This window comes from Neofelis nebulosa, chromosome 15 (genome assembly GCF_028018385.1).
Source record: "Neofelis nebulosa isolate mNeoNeb1 chromosome 15, mNeoNeb1.pri, whole genome shotgun sequence".
Taxonomy (NCBI): domain Eukaryota; kingdom Metazoa; phylum Chordata; class Mammalia; order Carnivora; family Felidae; genus Neofelis; species Neofelis nebulosa.
Genome location: NC_080796.1, coordinates 1,515,637 through 1,533,571, shown reverse-complemented (window position 1 = coordinate 1,533,571; position 17,935 = coordinate 1,515,637). Strand labels below are relative to the sequence as shown.

Here is a 17,935-nt window from a genome sequence, read left to right as displayed (position 1 = left end):
AAATTTCTATGTTTTCCGATTGTTTTCCTTGTAGGGCTCATGTTTTTAATTTGTCACTTCAATCTCTTCCAAACCATATATACAGTTGAAAAAAAGCCAGGAGAAAGCATTATGCAACTTCGTTAGTTTTAGTCAGTAATAACTCTGGTAGATGTTGTAGGAAAGGAAGTTTGAAATTATTCAGGAAAGTTAGAGTTGAAAATTACCCCCTTTCCCACAGGTATAATTATTCCTCCATAGGACAGATAATTCAGTTTCTCATTAAAAAGAGAAGTTACTGTTTATAAGCAAGTTTATCAATTCACTGGAAATAAAATTTCCACTTGACGGAACCTTACAGGTACCTCCAAAAATGATGTGCAGTGTAAGAGAGCATCTGTGGATGTTGTTTACACAACATACACGTGCAGATTACTGTCATCCAAGACTATGCTGACGAGTCTAATATCTGTTGCCTATACTTTTTGTTTCTTCTTCCACAACACTTGCAACTTACCTTGTTGAGGGTGATTACCTACTTTACGAATCACTTAAACATCCCTTTTAGAACAACACAGGATACGTATTGATTAAGTAAACAATAAAGAGTAATATGACCTTTCAGCATACACTCTTGAATTAATGTTATCTACCTATGACAGAGATGTTGAAAAAACTTATCAGTAATCACTTTCCGTGATTACTTTTTTTTAATGTTTATTCATTTTTGAGAGAGAAAGGGAGAGCCCATGCAAACAAAGGAGGGGCAGAGAGAGAGAGAGAGGGAGGCAGAAAATCCGAAGTGGGCTCTGCACTGACAACACACAGCTCGATGTGGGGCTCAAACTCACGAACCCTGAGATCATGACCTGAGCCAAAGTCGGACGCTTGACTGACTGAGCCACCCAGGGGCCCCCATTTTACTTTGTTTAAATTTTTTATTGAGAGAGAGATGACTCAAGTGAACGAGGGCAGAGAGAGACAAAGAGAGACAGAATCCCACGAGGGGCAGACAGAGAGGGAGAGACAGAGTGAGAGAAGAGGAGCTCACCCGAAGCGGGGCTCCTGCTCACCCAAAGCAGGGCTCGAGCCCACCCAAAGCAAGGCTCAAACTCACAAGATCATCACCTGAGTCAAAGCCAGATGCTTAACCAGCTGAGCCACCCAGGCACCCCCACTTTACTTTTTAACCCCTGCATGTTAAGAAGAAAACGGATTCAATTTTGGCAAATTTTACTCTCTTGAGAAAAAGGACCATTTTATACTCTGTTAGTAGGTACAGAAAGTAATATAAACTTTCCTGAGAACAACTTAAAAATATGGATCAAAGACCTTTTTAAAAATGTTTACACTTTAACCAGATTACACTATATTGAAGAATTGATTCCAAGTAAGTAAGCAGACATGTAGAAACAGATTTATATAAAAGACATTCCTGACAGCATTAATTAAAATACTGAAAGATGAAAAACAAGCATAATTCAATCTCTTAAATAATGATGTTTCTTGGACTATGGTGGACTTTTATAGGGCCATTAAAATTGTGATTTGGAATATACATTAAAGTATTAGAAGTATTCACTGTTAAGAAGTTGCTGTGTTATTGCCAAGAATCACACACCTCACAACACTAAACAAGTATTCTTTCCAGGAAAATCCCATAAGGTAAGTCAGCAATTAGAAAACTGCCCCTACACATCTGTAGTATAAAAGGAAACAGTTGAAATATTTCCTTAAAGCCAAGATGCTGTACCTCAAACTGCAGAATTCACGTTCCCATTCCACTTTTTGATGTTCTAACCGTGATATCATGTCTTTGGCTTCTCGTAGCTCGTTTTGTAGTGCACTAACCACTTTGTCCATTTCTGTCATTTTTCCCATAAGAAGTTTACAGTGATTTTTGTTAAGTTTCCTTAATTTCTCATAAGAAACACATATATCTCGGATTTTCAAGAAGCCAGCATAATCTGCATCAGAGAAGAAACAGAAATAAAATAGATGAGTACTTTTTGCATATACAGGCCTGTGCATCTTCAATTCACTCATTCACACATTGAATAAATATATACCTTCAATGGAAGATGTTATACTCAGCTCTACAGATACAATAGAGAAGACCCCTGGCTCTCGATTAGCTTAAAGTCTAGTGAAGGAGAAAGACAACTCAAATGGTAATTCTAAATTCAGATAGTTCCTATTAGAAGACAGAGTTCTGTGATCATAACTTGATCTAGATTGGGCCCAAGGAAGATAGATGTCCCTGAGGAAGAGATAACTATACTGAGGGATGAAGGATGAGCAGGAGACAATTAAGCAAAGGAGGAAGACAAGCACTCTCGACAGTCTAGAGCATGTGCCGAAGTTCCACTGTAATCTGCTTCTGGCCAAGATGGGGTAACACGTACTGATTGATCTTCCTACCTGAAGCAAGCAAAAACAAAACAGACAAAATACAATTTTAACATGATTTTCAAGACACAGAACTTCAGACAATGAAGGACAATGATCCCTGAAAACAAAACACGTTAGCCTAACGCGTATGCCCAAGCTCACTGCCTTGAGGGAGTTTTCAGGCTACGACACAAGAGACATATATTATTTAAGTAGATTTCACCAGAGTCCTTGAGTCAAGGTGGCAAAACTGAGAGTCTGGTGAAGTCAAGGCAGATAGAGACGACAGGTCAGCATCCAAGAGAGGAGAAAGCAGGACACAGAAAGAACCCTGGGCATCTGCACAGGGTCCCCTTTGGCTATTCGGCAGAGTAACAACCAGTGCATACATGGAAGGAAGTCATCAAGGGAAAAAAAATCTGAAAAGAGTAGAGGAAACACTGCCTGGTGCTCCCACAGCACGAGGGACAGTATCTATTCACATTAGCTAAGATAGAAAAACTCATAATTTGCCATAGGCTGATCACCACTCTGGATTCAGCCAATAATTCGTAAGAGCAAGACTAAAGGATCCAACTGTTTGTAAGTAACTTAACTATATCTCCAAACAAAGCATGAAAAGATAACTAGAGGCATGGAAGGTATTGATTTAAAAACCAAATAGCACTTACAGAGATGTAAATTATGTTAGCCATGAACAATACGATGGGTAGGAATAAACACATATTAGACCTCACAAAACAAAAGACTGAAGTTTAACATAGGAAACTTGGGAGAAAACTTCAACTGGGAAATATACAATTGCCCAAAGAGGCAGGGGACAAGGACAGGGAAAAAAAATGGCCCAAATCTACCTAAACCTCAGGAACACTATAATCCCACTGACCCAGGAAGGATATGTCTAGGAAAGAAGAAATGGAAGTCAACTCTTGTGATTTGCCTAAACTCTATGCGATGTGGTATAACGTTACTGGAAGGGAGACTGTGATGCTGAAACCATAGACTATAAACCCTAAACCGACCACTAAAGCAGCAAAACTGAAAAGTTCTAGCTAGGAAGCCTAAATAAATAAATGAATAAATGAATACATGAATGAATAAATAAATAAATAGATAAAACTGAATCATAAAAATTACTTGATTAAAAGAAAGCGGAAAAAGAAGAGAACGGGAACAAGGAGCAGATAGGACAAATGCAAATCAAACAGCATGATGACATATTCAAATCAACTATCTCAAAAATCACAGTAAATGGCCCTTTGTAGCAACCTGGATGGAACTGGAGAGTGTGATGCTAAGTGAAATAAACCATACAGAGAAAGACAGACACCATATGTTTTCAGTCTTATGTGGATCCTGAGAAACTTAACAGAAACCCATGGGGGAGGGGAAGGAAAAAAGAAAAAAAGAGGTTAGAGTGGGAGAGAGCCGAAGCATAAGACACTCTTAAAAACTGAGAACAAACTGAGGGTTGATGGGGGGTGGGAGGGAGGGGAGGGTGGGTGATTGGTATTGAGGAGGGCACATTTTGGGATGAGCACTAGGTGTTGTATGGAAACCACTTTGACAATAAATTTCATATATTGAAAAAAAAACATCACAGTAAATGAAAACGGTCTAAAAGCCTCAACTAAAACGCAGACTGGCAGAATGGATAAAAAAGGAAGACTCAACTATATGCCACCTATACAAAATGCACTTTAAATGTCAAGACAGAAATTTGTTCGAAAGACAGAAATATGATATACCACACTAACACGTGACCAAAGAAGGCTGAGCTAGAGTGGCTATATGAATAGCAGACAAAACAGTTTCAAGCAAAAAAATTATTACCAGCAATAAACAACAGGTCATTGTATAATCATAAAAGGGTCAATTAAGAGCAATCTTAAATGTTCATGTATCTGTTAATAGCTTCAAAGTATATGAAACAAAAATTGATACAACTGAAAAGAGAAACAGGCAAATTCACAATTATAGTCTGATATTTCAATAGGCTCAACATCAGCAAGGGCATAGTAGACTTGGCCGCCACTATTCTTCTCAAGGATCTATGGAACACTTACCAAAAAAGACCATGTTCTGGGTCAAAAATAAATCTTAATAAAAGGAAGAAGTCAAGAGGCCTGAACTCATAATAGTGTGTTCCCTGACCACTAAGCAATCAAATCAGAAATCAAGCACAAAAATATCTCTGGAAAATACTCAACTATTTGTGAACTACAGAACACATCGAAATATCCCCTGGGTCAAAGAAGTAATGAAAAAAGAAAAAAAAATTAGAGAGGATTCTTAACTGAATGAAAATGAAAACATAGTAGAATTTGTAGAGTCCTGCTTTAGTAGCACTCACATGAAGACTTATAGCACTGAATGTATACATTAAAAAAGAAGAGGGAAGTGCGGTGCTCCTTGCTGCCTTTGTGGCTCCTCCCCCAGCTTCCCAAGGCACCCTGCCCTGCCCCGCCCCACCCTGGCAGTGGCTGGAGAGCAGGTGCTTTGTTCACACGCCCACAGCAGGACTTGGGTGGGTGGGGGCAGGGTCCGCTACCTGCCGGGATTTGAAGGTGGGGGAGTAGCTGTAGGAGGCGACCCCATTAGACTGAGGTGGGCATGGGCCGGGCCCCAGGCTCTGCTGGAGCGGGAGGTGGCGGCGGTGGCAGAGGCATGGCCCTTCTGGAAGGGAGAGCCCAATGCCTGTGCACCTGTCTCCCCTCCTTCCTCTCTGCCCCTGCCATGGGTTTTGTGTTCTAGCTCCCCACCTTTTTCTCACTACCTACATCATCAGCCTTCTGACTTCGCTTCCCAGCTTCTTGCGACCCTTTCTCTTACTTAAGCCTCAGTTACTCGGGCTCTTTTCACCCTAGTCCTGCCGGAGACTTCATATGCCAGCAGTCTCTTTCATGGGATGCCCCCATCCTTCCCCTCTCCCCACATCCTATTCTGGGCTGATGGCAGCCAGAAATCCTTCCTATTGCATTTACCGGCGGTTTCTACCTGGCCCTGAAGCGTGGCGCAGATAAAGTCCACCACACCCATGCTGAGAACGACCCCTAGGAGAACCACTTGTCCCATGGTGGTATTGGACAATATGTTCTCAATTTTCCTCTGGTTGCTTATTTTAGTCTGAATATTTGTTACCTCCACCTCTATACTTTACAAACGTATGTTTTGGTTGCATGACAAGGAGTTAGAAATGAGCCAGAGACCATTCGCAGGTAAGGAGAAGATTTAGACATTTAGGATTAAAGGAAGAAAGGAGAAACAGAATGTTAACAAGGTTAGATTCCTGAAAGTATTTTGATATCTTTTGTGATCTGAGGAAGTGGAGATTACTGAGCCTACACAGATTGACATTTTGGGAAAATTTCATGATGATTGATTCGCTCTTGGGGTAACGCGAACACAAGTTCTCAAACCTGCATATTCTCTCAGTTGGAACCAGCTGTATATCTGAATGTTCACTTTCATCAGAACATGTATCAGAGAAAGAATGGGAGTCTGCTTCAACGAAAATGACTACCTCCGGGACCTGAAAAGGGTCATTCTGTTTCCTAATAGTGTATATGACCATTTTAGTGGGCACAGATCAGGAATTTTACAGTTTACTTGGAGTATCCAGGACTGCAAGCAGTAGAGAGATAAGGCAAGCTTTCACGAAGTTGGCATTGAAGTTACATCCTGATAAAAAACAAAAAACAAAAAACAAAAACGAATAACCCGGGGCGCCTGGGTGGCTCAGTCAGTTGAGCGTCCAACTTCCGCTCGCTCAGGTCATGATCTCACAGGTCGTGTGTTAGAGCCCCACGTCGGGTTCTGTGCTGATGGCTTGGAGCCAGGGGCCTGCTTTGGATTCTGTGTCTCCCACTCTCTCTGCCCCAACCCACTTGCATTCCGTCTCTGTCTCTCCCAATAGTAAATAAACACTAAATAAATAAATAAATAAATAAATAAATAACCAACCAACCAACCAACCTACCAACCAAATGAACAATCCTAACGTACAGAGTGACTTTCAAAAATAAATAGAGCATATGAAGTACTCAAAGATGAAGATCTGTGGGAAAAGTATGACAAATACGGAGAAAAGGGACTTGCAGATGATCCAGAAGGTGGCCCGTATGAAAGCTGGGATTATGATTGTTATGATTTTGGTATTTATGATGATGATCTTGAAAGCATGACATTGAATAGAAGAGAATTGGATGCTGCTGTTCATTCTGGAGAACTGTGGTTTGTGAACTTTTACTCCCCAGGATATTCACACTGCCATGAATTAGCTCCCACATGGAGAGACTGTGCTAAAGAAGTAGATGGATTACTTCAAATTGGTGCTGTTAACTGTGGTGATGATAGAATGCTTTGCCGAATGAAAGGAGTCAACGGATCTCCCAGCCTCTTCCTTTTTAGGTCTGGAACGGCCACAGTGAAATATCACAGGGACAGATTAAAGGAAAGTTTGGTGAGTTTCACCATGCAGCGCGTTAGAAACACAGTGATGGAATTACGGACAGGAAATTGTGTTCACTCCATAGAAACTGCTTTTGCTGCTGGTATTGGCCAGCTGATCACTTTTTGTTGCAAAGGAGGAGATTGTTTAACTTCATAGACATGACTCAGGCTCCCGGGCATGTTGGATGGTCTGGTTAATGTAGGATGGATGGACTGTGCCACCCAGGACAAACTTTGTAAAAGTCTGGATATTATGACAAGTACCACTGCCTATTTTCCTCTGGAACACATTAAATAACAGAGAGAAAAGCAGCGTTTTGTTCCTTAATTCATTGGATGCTCGAGAAATATATTTGGAAATCGTGCATAGTCTTCCAGATTTTGAGCTAATTTTGGCAAATACACTAACGGATCGATTGGCTCATCATCGGTAGCTCTTATCATTTAGTTTCGGAAAACATGAAAATCGAAATGATCCTGAGTTGAGGGAACTAAAAACTCTACTCAAAAGTGATCATATTCAAGTTGGCAAGGCTGACTGTCCCTCTGCGCCAGACATCTGTAGTAATCTCTCTGTATTTCAGCCATGTCTAGCAGTATTTAAAGGACAAGGAACCAGGGGCGCCTGGGTGGCTCAGTCGGTTGAGCGCCGACTTCGGCTCAGGTCACGATCTCGCGGTCTGTGAGTTCGAGCCCGGCATCGGGCCCCTGTGCTGACAGCTCGGAGCCCGGAGCCTGTTTCGGATTCTGTGTCTCCCTCTCTCTGACCCTCCCCTATTCATGCTCTGTCTCTCTCCGTCTCAAAAATAAATAAACGTTAAAAAAAAATTAAAGGACCAGGGACCAAAGAATATGAAATTCATCATGGAAAGAAGATTCTATATGATATACTAGCCTTTGCCAAAGAAAGTGGTAATTCTCATGTTGCCACACTTGGACCTCAAAATGTGTCTGCCGATGACAGGAACCGTGGCTTGTTGATTTGTTTGTGCCATGGTGTCCACCATGTCAAGCTTTATTGCCAGAGTTATAAAAAGCATCAAAGCATCTGCGTGGTCAGCTTTAGTTTGGTACACTAGATGGTACGGTTCACGAGGGACCCTGTAACACGTATAACATTCAGGCAGATCCAACAACAGTGGTATTCAACCAATCCGAGTTTCATGAATAAGAAGGACATCACTCTGCTGAACAACAGATCTTGGAATTCATAGAGGATCCTAGGAACCTTCAGTGACCTCCCTGACACCCACCACTTTCAATGAACTAGCTAAACAAAGAAACCGTGATGAAGTCTGGATGGTTGACTTCTACTCCCATGGTGTCATCCATGTCAAGTCCTAATGCCAGAATGGAAAAGAATGGTCTGGACACTAACTGGACAGTTACTTTTGGCAGTATAGACTGCCAACAGTATCATTCTTTTTGTGCCCAAGAAAATGTTCAGAGATACCCTGAGATAAGATTCCCCCCCCCCACAAAACCAAATAAAGCTTTTCAGCATCACAGTTACAATGGCTAGAAGAGAGATTTGGGGTACGGGATTCCCACCTCAAGCATCCACAAATCTAATGACTCAGACTTTCGATGAAAAAGTTATACAAGGGAAAAATCGGGTGATTGAATTCTATGCTCCTTGGTGTGGACCTTGCCAAAATTTTTCTCCAGAGTTTAAGCTCTTGGCTAAGATGATGAAAGGAAAAGTGAAAGCTGGAAAAATAGACCGTCAGGCTTAGGCTCAAACATGCCAGAAAGCTGGCATCAGAGCCTATCCGACTGTTAAATGTTATCCCTATGAAAAAGCAAAGGGAAACATTTGGAGAGAGCAAATAGATGCCAGAGATGCAAAAGCAATTGCTGCCTTACTAAATGAAAAATTGAAAAATCTCCACACTCATGGAGAGAGAGATAAGGATGAAGTTTAATGATGCAAAGATGAAGAAAAAAGAGAAAAGGAATTCTAACCCATGACATCAGAAGAACATCTTTGTAGGATGTTGCTACATTCTGGGTCAGAATAAAGGAACATTATCTCGGAATTGTAATTGCACCATCTGAATTCTGTACAACATTGGTATAAATGAAGGGTCTGCAAGCTTTTTCTGTAAAAGGCCAAACTGTAAATATTTTAAGCTTTGTAGACCATGTACTTTTGTCACATAGTACTTTGTTTTTGCTTTCTTTACAACCCTTTAAAAAATCTAAAACTTTTCTTACCTCAGGGCCATACACAAACAAGTCAAGCCACTTTCAGTCCACGGGCCATAGATTGCTGACCCCTGGAAATGATACGAAACCTGCCTGGCTCAACCAGGAGCCTGCACTGTCAAGTACATACATGTCTAGGGTCTATTCCTTAAAGTTTTGTGGCTGGCCTGAAAGGAAATAATTTGGTATTTATTTACCTGTCTTAAAAATTGTGTGAAATGGATTGTGGCCATAGTGTAATTAAACACACACACACACACACACAATGTGGCAAGCAGATAGCCTATTTTCATGGTGTATTATATTAAAGAGATTTTCTTCTTTTTTCTTTATAGGTTGAAGAACTGATTATAAGTTTTCACAATTGAGAAAAATTTTGGTAAAATAATGCCAATAGATTTCTACACTATCTAGAAGAAGAAGAAGAAGAAGAAGAAGAAGAAGAAGAAGAAGAAGAAGAGGTGGTGGAGGAGGAGGAGGAGGAATGAGGAGGCACAAGAAGACAGAGGAGGAGGAGGAAGGAGGAAGAGGAGGGAAGGAGAACAAGGAGATGGAGAGGGAAAGGAAGAAGAAGAAGAAGAAGAAGAAGAAGAAGAAGAAGAAGAAGAAGAACAACAACAACAACAACAACAACAAGGAGAACGAGGAGGGAAGGAGGAGGAGCAGAAGAAGAGGTGGAGGAGGAGGAGGAGGAGGAAAGAGGAGGCGGAAGAAGACAGAGGAGGAAGAGGAAGGAGTAAGAGGTGGGAAGGAGGACAGGGAGATGGAGAGTGAAAGGGAGAAGGAGAAGAGGAGAAGAGGAGGAGGAGGAGGAGAAGAGGAGAAGAAGAGGAGGAGGAGGAGGAGGAAAGAGGAAGGGGAAGTGGAGAGAAGGAGGAGAGGGAGAGGGAGACAGAGTGGGAAAGGGAGAAGAAAAAGTAGAAGAAGAAGAAGAAGAAGAAGAAGAAGAAGAAGAAGAAGAGGAGGAGGGAGGAGAAGGAAGACGGAGAGGAAGAAGAAGGAGAGGAAAAAGAAGAAGAGGAAGAAGAGGATGAGGAAAAAGAAAGGTCTGAAATCTATGACATTTCCACCTTTTGAAAATAGAAAACCAAAACAAATTAAACCCAAACCAAACAGAAGAAAGGAACTAATAAAGACAAAAATCACATGAAAAAAAGCAGAAAAACGATAGAGAATAATCAATGAAACCAAATGCTTTCAGGAGGTGAAAAAAAAAGGATCAATTTCTACCAAGACTGATCCCAAAATGAAGAGAAACAAGGGAAGTATTAACAATATAACAGAGATTAGTAATGTAACTAACATTACTGGAGATTCACAGATACTAAAAAAATCACAAAGTAATATTATCAACTTTATATAATTAATTTGACAACTCAGATGCAGTGGGTAAATCCCGTGAAAGACAGAAATTATCAAAGCTCAATCAAGAGTGAAGGGTGCCTGGCTGGCTCAGTTGGGAGAACATGTGACTCTTGATCTCTGGATTGTGAGTTCAAGCCCCATGTTGGGTGTAAAGATTACTGAAATGAAATGAAATGAAATGAAATGAAGTGAAATGAAATAAAATAAAAAAATAAAATAAAATAAAATAAAGGAAAAAAAGAACAGATAAACTAACTAACTCTATATGTATAAAAGAAACTAAAGTCTTAGATAAAGATCTTTCCACAGAAAGCAATTCCAGAGCCAAGGGGCTACACTAGTAAATTCATCCAACACTTTAGGAAGAAATGTTATCTATTCTACACAAAGTCTCCCCCCAGAATGGAGAGGAGAAATATTTGTCACCTCATTCTATAAGGCTAGCATTACCTGAGACCAAAACTAGACAAAGATACTATAAGAAAGAAAATTCTGTCATAAGCATGGGAGTCCAATTTCTGAAGAAACCATCCACAAATCAAGTCTAACACTACATTAAAGAGGGGGGTGTGTCAACAGGGCAGAGAAGTAGGGGGACCTGAAATGACCACATCCCTCAAACACAGCAGTGAGGCAAGAAGATGTGGAAATCTAGGAATCCGGGCTACAGAGTGACACAAACATCTCCAGGGGCCCATGGGGACAACTTGCCAGGTCAGGGAGATTTTTAATCTATTCTTTCTGCACCTCTTCTGTATCTCCTTCTTATTTTCCTTCCTCTCTCTCTCTCTCTCTCTCTCTCTCTCTCTCTCCCCTGCCTGGTCAATTTTTTGTCTTCTTCTCTTTTCCTTTGCCCCTGTCATTTCTCCCTTTGTATGAGATAAGGCATCTTCCATCACCACCCCCCGTGTTTAAATTCTTTTCCAAGGTTACATTATGAACAAATCTAAGCACACCTGCTGGAATGGCCAACCCACCAATATGAGTAGGGAAATAAAGCAACCAGAGTCACAAAAACAGAGAGCATGAAACACACTCCAAAGATACCTGTTGAAGGGCCAGGCCCTGGATAGTATATGACCCCTTTTAAAAATAGTAGTGCTCACAGGTGCAGGACACATGACAACTAGGAAAACACATAAAGTACCGAACACTGAAGAAATGGAAGAATTCTCCTCAAAAGAAACTCCAGGAAGAAATTAGAGCTAGAGAATTGCTCAAAACAGATATAAACAATGTATGGTTCAAGAATTTAGAATAATAGTTGTAAGATTAACAGCTGAGCTTACAAAAAAGCATAGAAGACAGCAGAGAATCTATTGCTGCAGGGATCAAGGAACTAAGAAATAGTCACAGCAATTAAGAAATACTGTAAATAAGATGCAAAATAAACTAGATGCAGTAACAGCAAAGATGGAGGAAACAGAGGGGAGAATAAGTGACATAGAAGATGAAAGTATGGAAAATGACGAAGACAAGAAAAGGGGTGATAAGAAAATATTAGACCATGAGGGGAGTATTAGAAAACTAAGTGATTCAATGAAATGTAATAATATCCAGATCATAAGAGTTCCAGCGTAAGAGAGAGAGAGAGAGAGAGAGAGAGAGAGAAAAGGGCAGATGGTTTACTGAACAAATTATAGGTGAGAACTTCCCTAATCTGGAGAAGGAAGCAGACATCCAAATCCAGAAGGCACAGACAACTCCCTTCAGATTCAACAAGAATAGGTCTTCTCCACAGCATATCATAGTGAAACTGGCAAGTTACAAAGAGAAAAGAGAATTCTGAAAGCAGCAAGGGACAAACGGGCCTTAACCTACAAGGGTAGACACTTATGGGTAGTAGCAGACCTGCCCGCTGAAACTTGGCAGGCCAGGAGGTGACGGTAGGAAAAAAGTCCAAGTGCTGAATAGGAAAATATGCAGCTAAGAATCCTTTCTCCAGCAAGGATGTCATTCAGAATAGAAGGAGAGATAGGCTTTCCCAGAAAACCAAAAACTACAAGAGCTCATGACCACTAAACCAGCCCTGCAGGAGATCAGAGACTCTGTGAGTGGAATGTTGTCAAGGCTACAAAGGACCAGAAACATCACCACAAGCATGAAAACTCCAGACAACACAATGTCATGAAATCCATATCTTTAAATAATCACTCTGAATGTGAAGGGACTAGATGCCCTTATCAAAACACATAGGGTATCTGAATGGATTAAAAAACAAACAAAATCCATCTATATGCTGTCTACAAGAGACTTATTTGACACAGGAGGACACCATTAGATTGAAGGTTAGGGGATAGAGTACCATGTATTATGCTACTGGAAGTCAAAAGAAAGCTGGGGTAGCCATACTTAGATCAGACAAATGAGATTTTAAACCAAAGACTCTAACAAGAGATGGCGAAGGGGATTATATCATAATTTAGGGATCTATCCATCAAGAAGAGCTAACAATTGTAAATGTTGGTGCTCCCAACTTGAGAGCCCCCAAATACATACATTGATTAATCACAAACCGAAGCAATCTTATTGATAATCATATGGAGATTGTAGGTGACTTAAATACTCCCTAACAACAATGGACAGATCACCTAGGCACAAAATCGGTAAAGAAACAAAGGCCCTGAATGATACGCTGGACCAGATGGATTTGACAGATCTATTCAGAACTTTTCATCCAACAGTAGCAGAATACACATTCTTCTCAAGTGCACGTGGAACCTTCTCCAAAACAGATCACACAGTGGGTCACAAAACAGCCCTCCATAAATATAAAAGAACTGAGATCATACCATGCGTATTTTCAGATCACAACACTATGAAACTTGAAATCAAACAAAAGAAAAAGTTTGGGAAGCCTCTAAATGCATGGAGGTTGAAGAACATCCTACTGGAGAAAGAATGGGTCAACCAGACGATGAAAGGCAAAATTAAAAAATATATATACGGGCAAATGAAAATGAAAACATGACAGTCCAACCCCTTCGGGATGCAGCAAAGGCAGCCCTAAAAGGAAAACACATCGCCATCCAGGCCTTTCTCAAGAAATAAGAACAACCCGAAATACAAAATCGAACCTCACACCTAAAGAAAGTAGAAGAAGAACAGCAAAGAAACCCTACAGCCATTAGAAGAAATAATAAAGATTAGAGCATATATAAACACTATAGAATCCAAAAGAAAAACCTGCAAAAAAAAAAAAAGTAGAACAGATCAATGAATCTAAGAGCTGTTTTTTTTAAAGAATAAATAAACTTGATAACCCCCTAGCCAGCTTTCTCAAAAAGAAAAGAGAATCCGAATAGATAAAATCACGAATGAAAAAGGAGAGGTCACAATCAACACCACAGAAATACAACTATTAGAGAATACTACGAAAATGTATATGCCAACAAACTGGACAACCTGGAAGAAATGGACACAAACCTAGACAACCACACATTACCCAAACTTAAATGGGAAGAAATAGAAAATTTGAACAGACCCATAACCAGCAAAGAAATTCAATCAGTTATCAAAAATCTCCCAACAAATATGAGTCCTGGACCAGAAGTCTTCCCAGGGGAATTCTACCAGACATTTAAAGCAGAGTTAATACCGATTCTTTTCCAGCTGTTGAACAAAGAAATGGAAGAAAAGCTTCCGGACTCTTTCTATGAAGCTAGCATTGCCTTGATTCCCAACACAGATAGAGACCCCACTAAGAAGGAGAATGACAGGCCAATATTCCTGATGAACATGGATGCCAAAATTCTTAACAAGATACTAGCAAATCCAATTCGGCAGTATATGAAAGAATTCTTCACCATGATCAAGTGGGATTCATTCCTGGGCTACAGGGCTGGTTCAATATTCGCAAATCAATCAAAATGATACATCACCTTAATAGGAGAAAGGATACGATCATTCATATGATCCTGTCAATAAATACAGAAAAACATTTGACTGAATACAGCATCCTTTGTTAATAAGAAACCCTCAAGAAAGTTGGGATACAAGGAACATACCTTAACATCATAAAAGCCATATATGAGAAGCCTGCTGCGAATATCCTCAATGGGGAGAAACAGAGAACTTCCCCTCTACCCTGCCCGCCGAAGATAAGGAACACAAAAGGGACGTCCACTCTCACCAGTGTTGTTGAACATACTGTTGGAAGGCCTAGCCTCAGCAATCATACAACAAAATGAAATAAAACACATCCAAATTGGCAAAGAAGAAGTTAAACTTTCACTTTTCATAGATGGCATGATACTCTACATGGAATACCTAAAAGACTCCACCAAAAAGCTGCTCCAACTGATACATGAATTCAGAAAAGTCACAGGATACAAAATCAACACACAGAAATTGATTGCACTTCTATATACCAATAATGAAGCCACAGAAAGAGAAATCAAGAAACTGAGCTCATTTACAATTACACCAAGAACCATAAGATACCTAGGAATCAACCTAACCAAAGCTATAAGAGATTTGTATCCTGAAAACTATAGAAAACATATCAAAGAAATTAAAGAAGACACAAAGAAATGGAAAAACATTCTATGCTCATGGACTGGAAGAAGAAATATTGTAAATATGTCGATAACGACCCAAAGCAATCTACACATTCAGTGCAATCCCAATCAACGTTGCACCAGCATTCTTCTCAGAGCTAGAACAAACAATCCTACAATTTGTATGGAACCACAAAAGATCCCAGATAGCCAAAGTAATGTTGAAAAAGAAAACCAAAGCTGGAGGCATCACAATCCCAGACGTTAGCCTCTACTACAAAGCTGCGATCATCAAGGGAGTATACTATCGGCACAAAAAGAGACGCAAAGGCGAATGGCATAGAATAGAGAATCCAGAAATGGACCCACAAATGTATGGCCAACTAAACCTTGGCAAAGCAGAAAAGAGTATCCAATGGAAAAAAGATAGGCTCTTTAAGGTTAGAGTGGGAGAGAGCCAAAGCATAAGAGACTGTTAAAAACTGAGAACAAACTGAGGGTTGATGGGGGGTGGGAGGGAGGGCAGGGTGGGTGATGGGTATTGAGGAGGGCACCTTTTGGGATGAGCACTGGGTGTTGTATGGAAACCAATTTGACAGTAAATTTCATATATGAAAAAATAAAATTAAAAAAGAAAACTAAAAAAAATGCTTAATATATTACCAATGTCTGATTTTTAACCTTTACTTTCATGTTTTGATTCAGTTGCTCCAAGTGCATATTTGACTCTTCAATAAACAAAGGTATCCTCCTTTAAATTAAAAAAAAAAAAAAAAGATAGGCTCTTTAGCAAATGGTGCTGGGAGTGCTGGACAGCAACATGCGGAAGAATGAAACAGGACCAGTTTCTTACACCGTGCATAAACTCAAAATGGATGAAAGACCTCAATGTGAGAGAGGAAACCATCAAAACCCTAGAGGAGAACACAGGCCACAACCTCTTTGACCTTGGCTACAGCAACTTCTTCTCAACACATCTCTGAAGGCAAGGGACATAAAAGCAAAACTGGACTCTTGGGACCTCATCAAGGTAGAAAGCTTCTGCACTTCAAAGGAAACAATCCACAAAATTAAAAGGCACCAACGGAATGGGAGAAGATATCTGCACATGACATATCAGGTAAAGGATTAGTACCCATACTCTAGAAAGAATTGGCCAAACTCAACACCGAAAAACAAATAATCCAGGGAAGAAATGGGCAGAAGACATGAATAGACACTTTTCCAAAGAAGACATCCAGATGTCCAACAGGCACATGAAAGGATGTTCAACGTCGCTCATCATCAGGGAAATACAAATCAAAACCACATTGAGATACCACCTCACACCGGTCAGGGTAGGTAAAATTAACAACTGAGGAAACAACAGACATTGGTGAGGATGTGCAGAAATGGGAATTCTCTTGCACTGTCGGTGGGAATGCATGGTTGATGCCGCTGCTCCAGAAAACAGTGTGGAGGTTCCTCAAAAAATTAAAAATAGAATTACCTTACAACCCTGCAATTGCACTACTAGGCATATATCCGAGGGATACAGGAGTGCTGATTCATAGGGGCAAATGTGCCCCAACGTTTATACTATCAACAATCACCAAATTATGGAAAGAACCGAAATGTCCATCAACTGATGAATGGGTAAAGAAGATGTGGTTTATATATACAATGGATATTACTTGGCAATGAGAAAGAAAGAAATCGTGCCATTTGCAACAACATGGATGGAACTGGAGGGTACTATGTGAAGTGAAATAAGTCAGTCAGAGAAAAACAGATATCATATGTTTTCACTCATATGTGGATTTTGAGAAACTTAACAGAAGAACATGGGGGAATAGAAGGGGGAAAATAGTTTCAAACAGAGAGGGAGGCAAACCATAAGAAACTCTTAAATACAGAGAACAAACTGAAGGTTCATGGAGGGGTGGGGGAAAGGGGAGAGTAGGTGATGGGCACTGAGGAGGGCACTTGTTGGGATGAGCACTGGGTGTGGTATGTAAGTAATGAATCATGGGAATATACTCCCAAAGCCAAGAGCACGATGTATACACTGTACGTTAGCTAACTTGACAATAAATTATATTTCATTAATTAATTAATTAATTAAACTACAGCAATGTGTGTGTGTGTGTGGGGTAATCTAACAATACACTAAGGGATAATTTGTTGTTACCAAATGGGGTTTATCCCAGAAACGCAGAGTTGGTTTAAGATTCAAAAACCGTATCTATCTCCGTAGATAAAATATGTTCCTTGTCAAAATTCAACATCCATTCCAGATAAAAACTTTCGGCAATCCTGGAATACAAGGGAACTTCAATATGATTTAAAACAAAACAAAACAAAACAAGTCTTGATAACTCTATAGCTAACGTTATATATAATGGTGAAAAACTGAATGCATTTCCTATAAGATCAGGAAGAAGACAGGAATGACATTCACTGAATGACTTCTTTTGTTCAGCACTATACTAGCAGTTCTAGCCAATGCAATCAAACAAGATAAAGCAACAAAGGACATCCAGATAGAAAATGAAGTGAAACTGTCTCTATTAGCAATCACACGGTCTCAAAATAGAAGTTGGCAAACTCCAGCCTATGGGCCACGTTACTTGTTTCGGTAAATTAAATTTTATCAAAATACAGCCATGTCCATTAATTTATGCAGTATCTATTGGCTGCTCTTATAGTACAATGGAAAAGCTGATTAGTTGTGACAGAGAATGTATTGGCTACAAGTCTACAGTATTTATCATTGCTAGTAAAATAGTTAAAAATCAATTTTTATGACCTTTGCTTATGTAGAAAATCTGACAGCATTAAGAAAAATGCTACTAGAATTAATAAATGAATTAATCATGGCACATGCATGACTCAGTCGGTTTAGTGTCTGTCTCTTGATTTCAGCTCAGTCTATGATCCCAGAGTCATGGGATGGAGCCTGATGTCAGGCTCGCACTGAGCATGGAGACTACTTAAGATTCTCTCTCTCTCGCTCTCTCTCTCTCTCTCTCCCCCCCTCTCTCTCTCTGTCTCTTTCTCAC

General features: G+C 40.1%; 1 protein-coding gene and 1 pseudogene across 1 annotated transcript in view; one reads left to right on the top strand and one right to left on the bottom strand.

The window, feature by feature from the left end:
• The window catches only part of LOC131495870 (ankyrin repeat domain-containing protein 26-like), a 181,545-nt gene that overhangs the window by 43,565 nt on the left and 120,045 nt on the right, over positions 1-17,935 (bottom strand). The window contains exon 16 of the mRNA XM_058701044.1: positions 1,733-1,946. Within this exon, the coding sequence (XP_058557027.1) occupies positions 1,733-1,946 (214 nt within the window). The remainder of the gene's footprint in view (positions 1-1,732; positions 1,947-17,935) is intronic.
• Positions 5,864-8,747, top strand: LOC131495879 (dnaJ homolog subfamily C member 10-like; annotated as a pseudogene).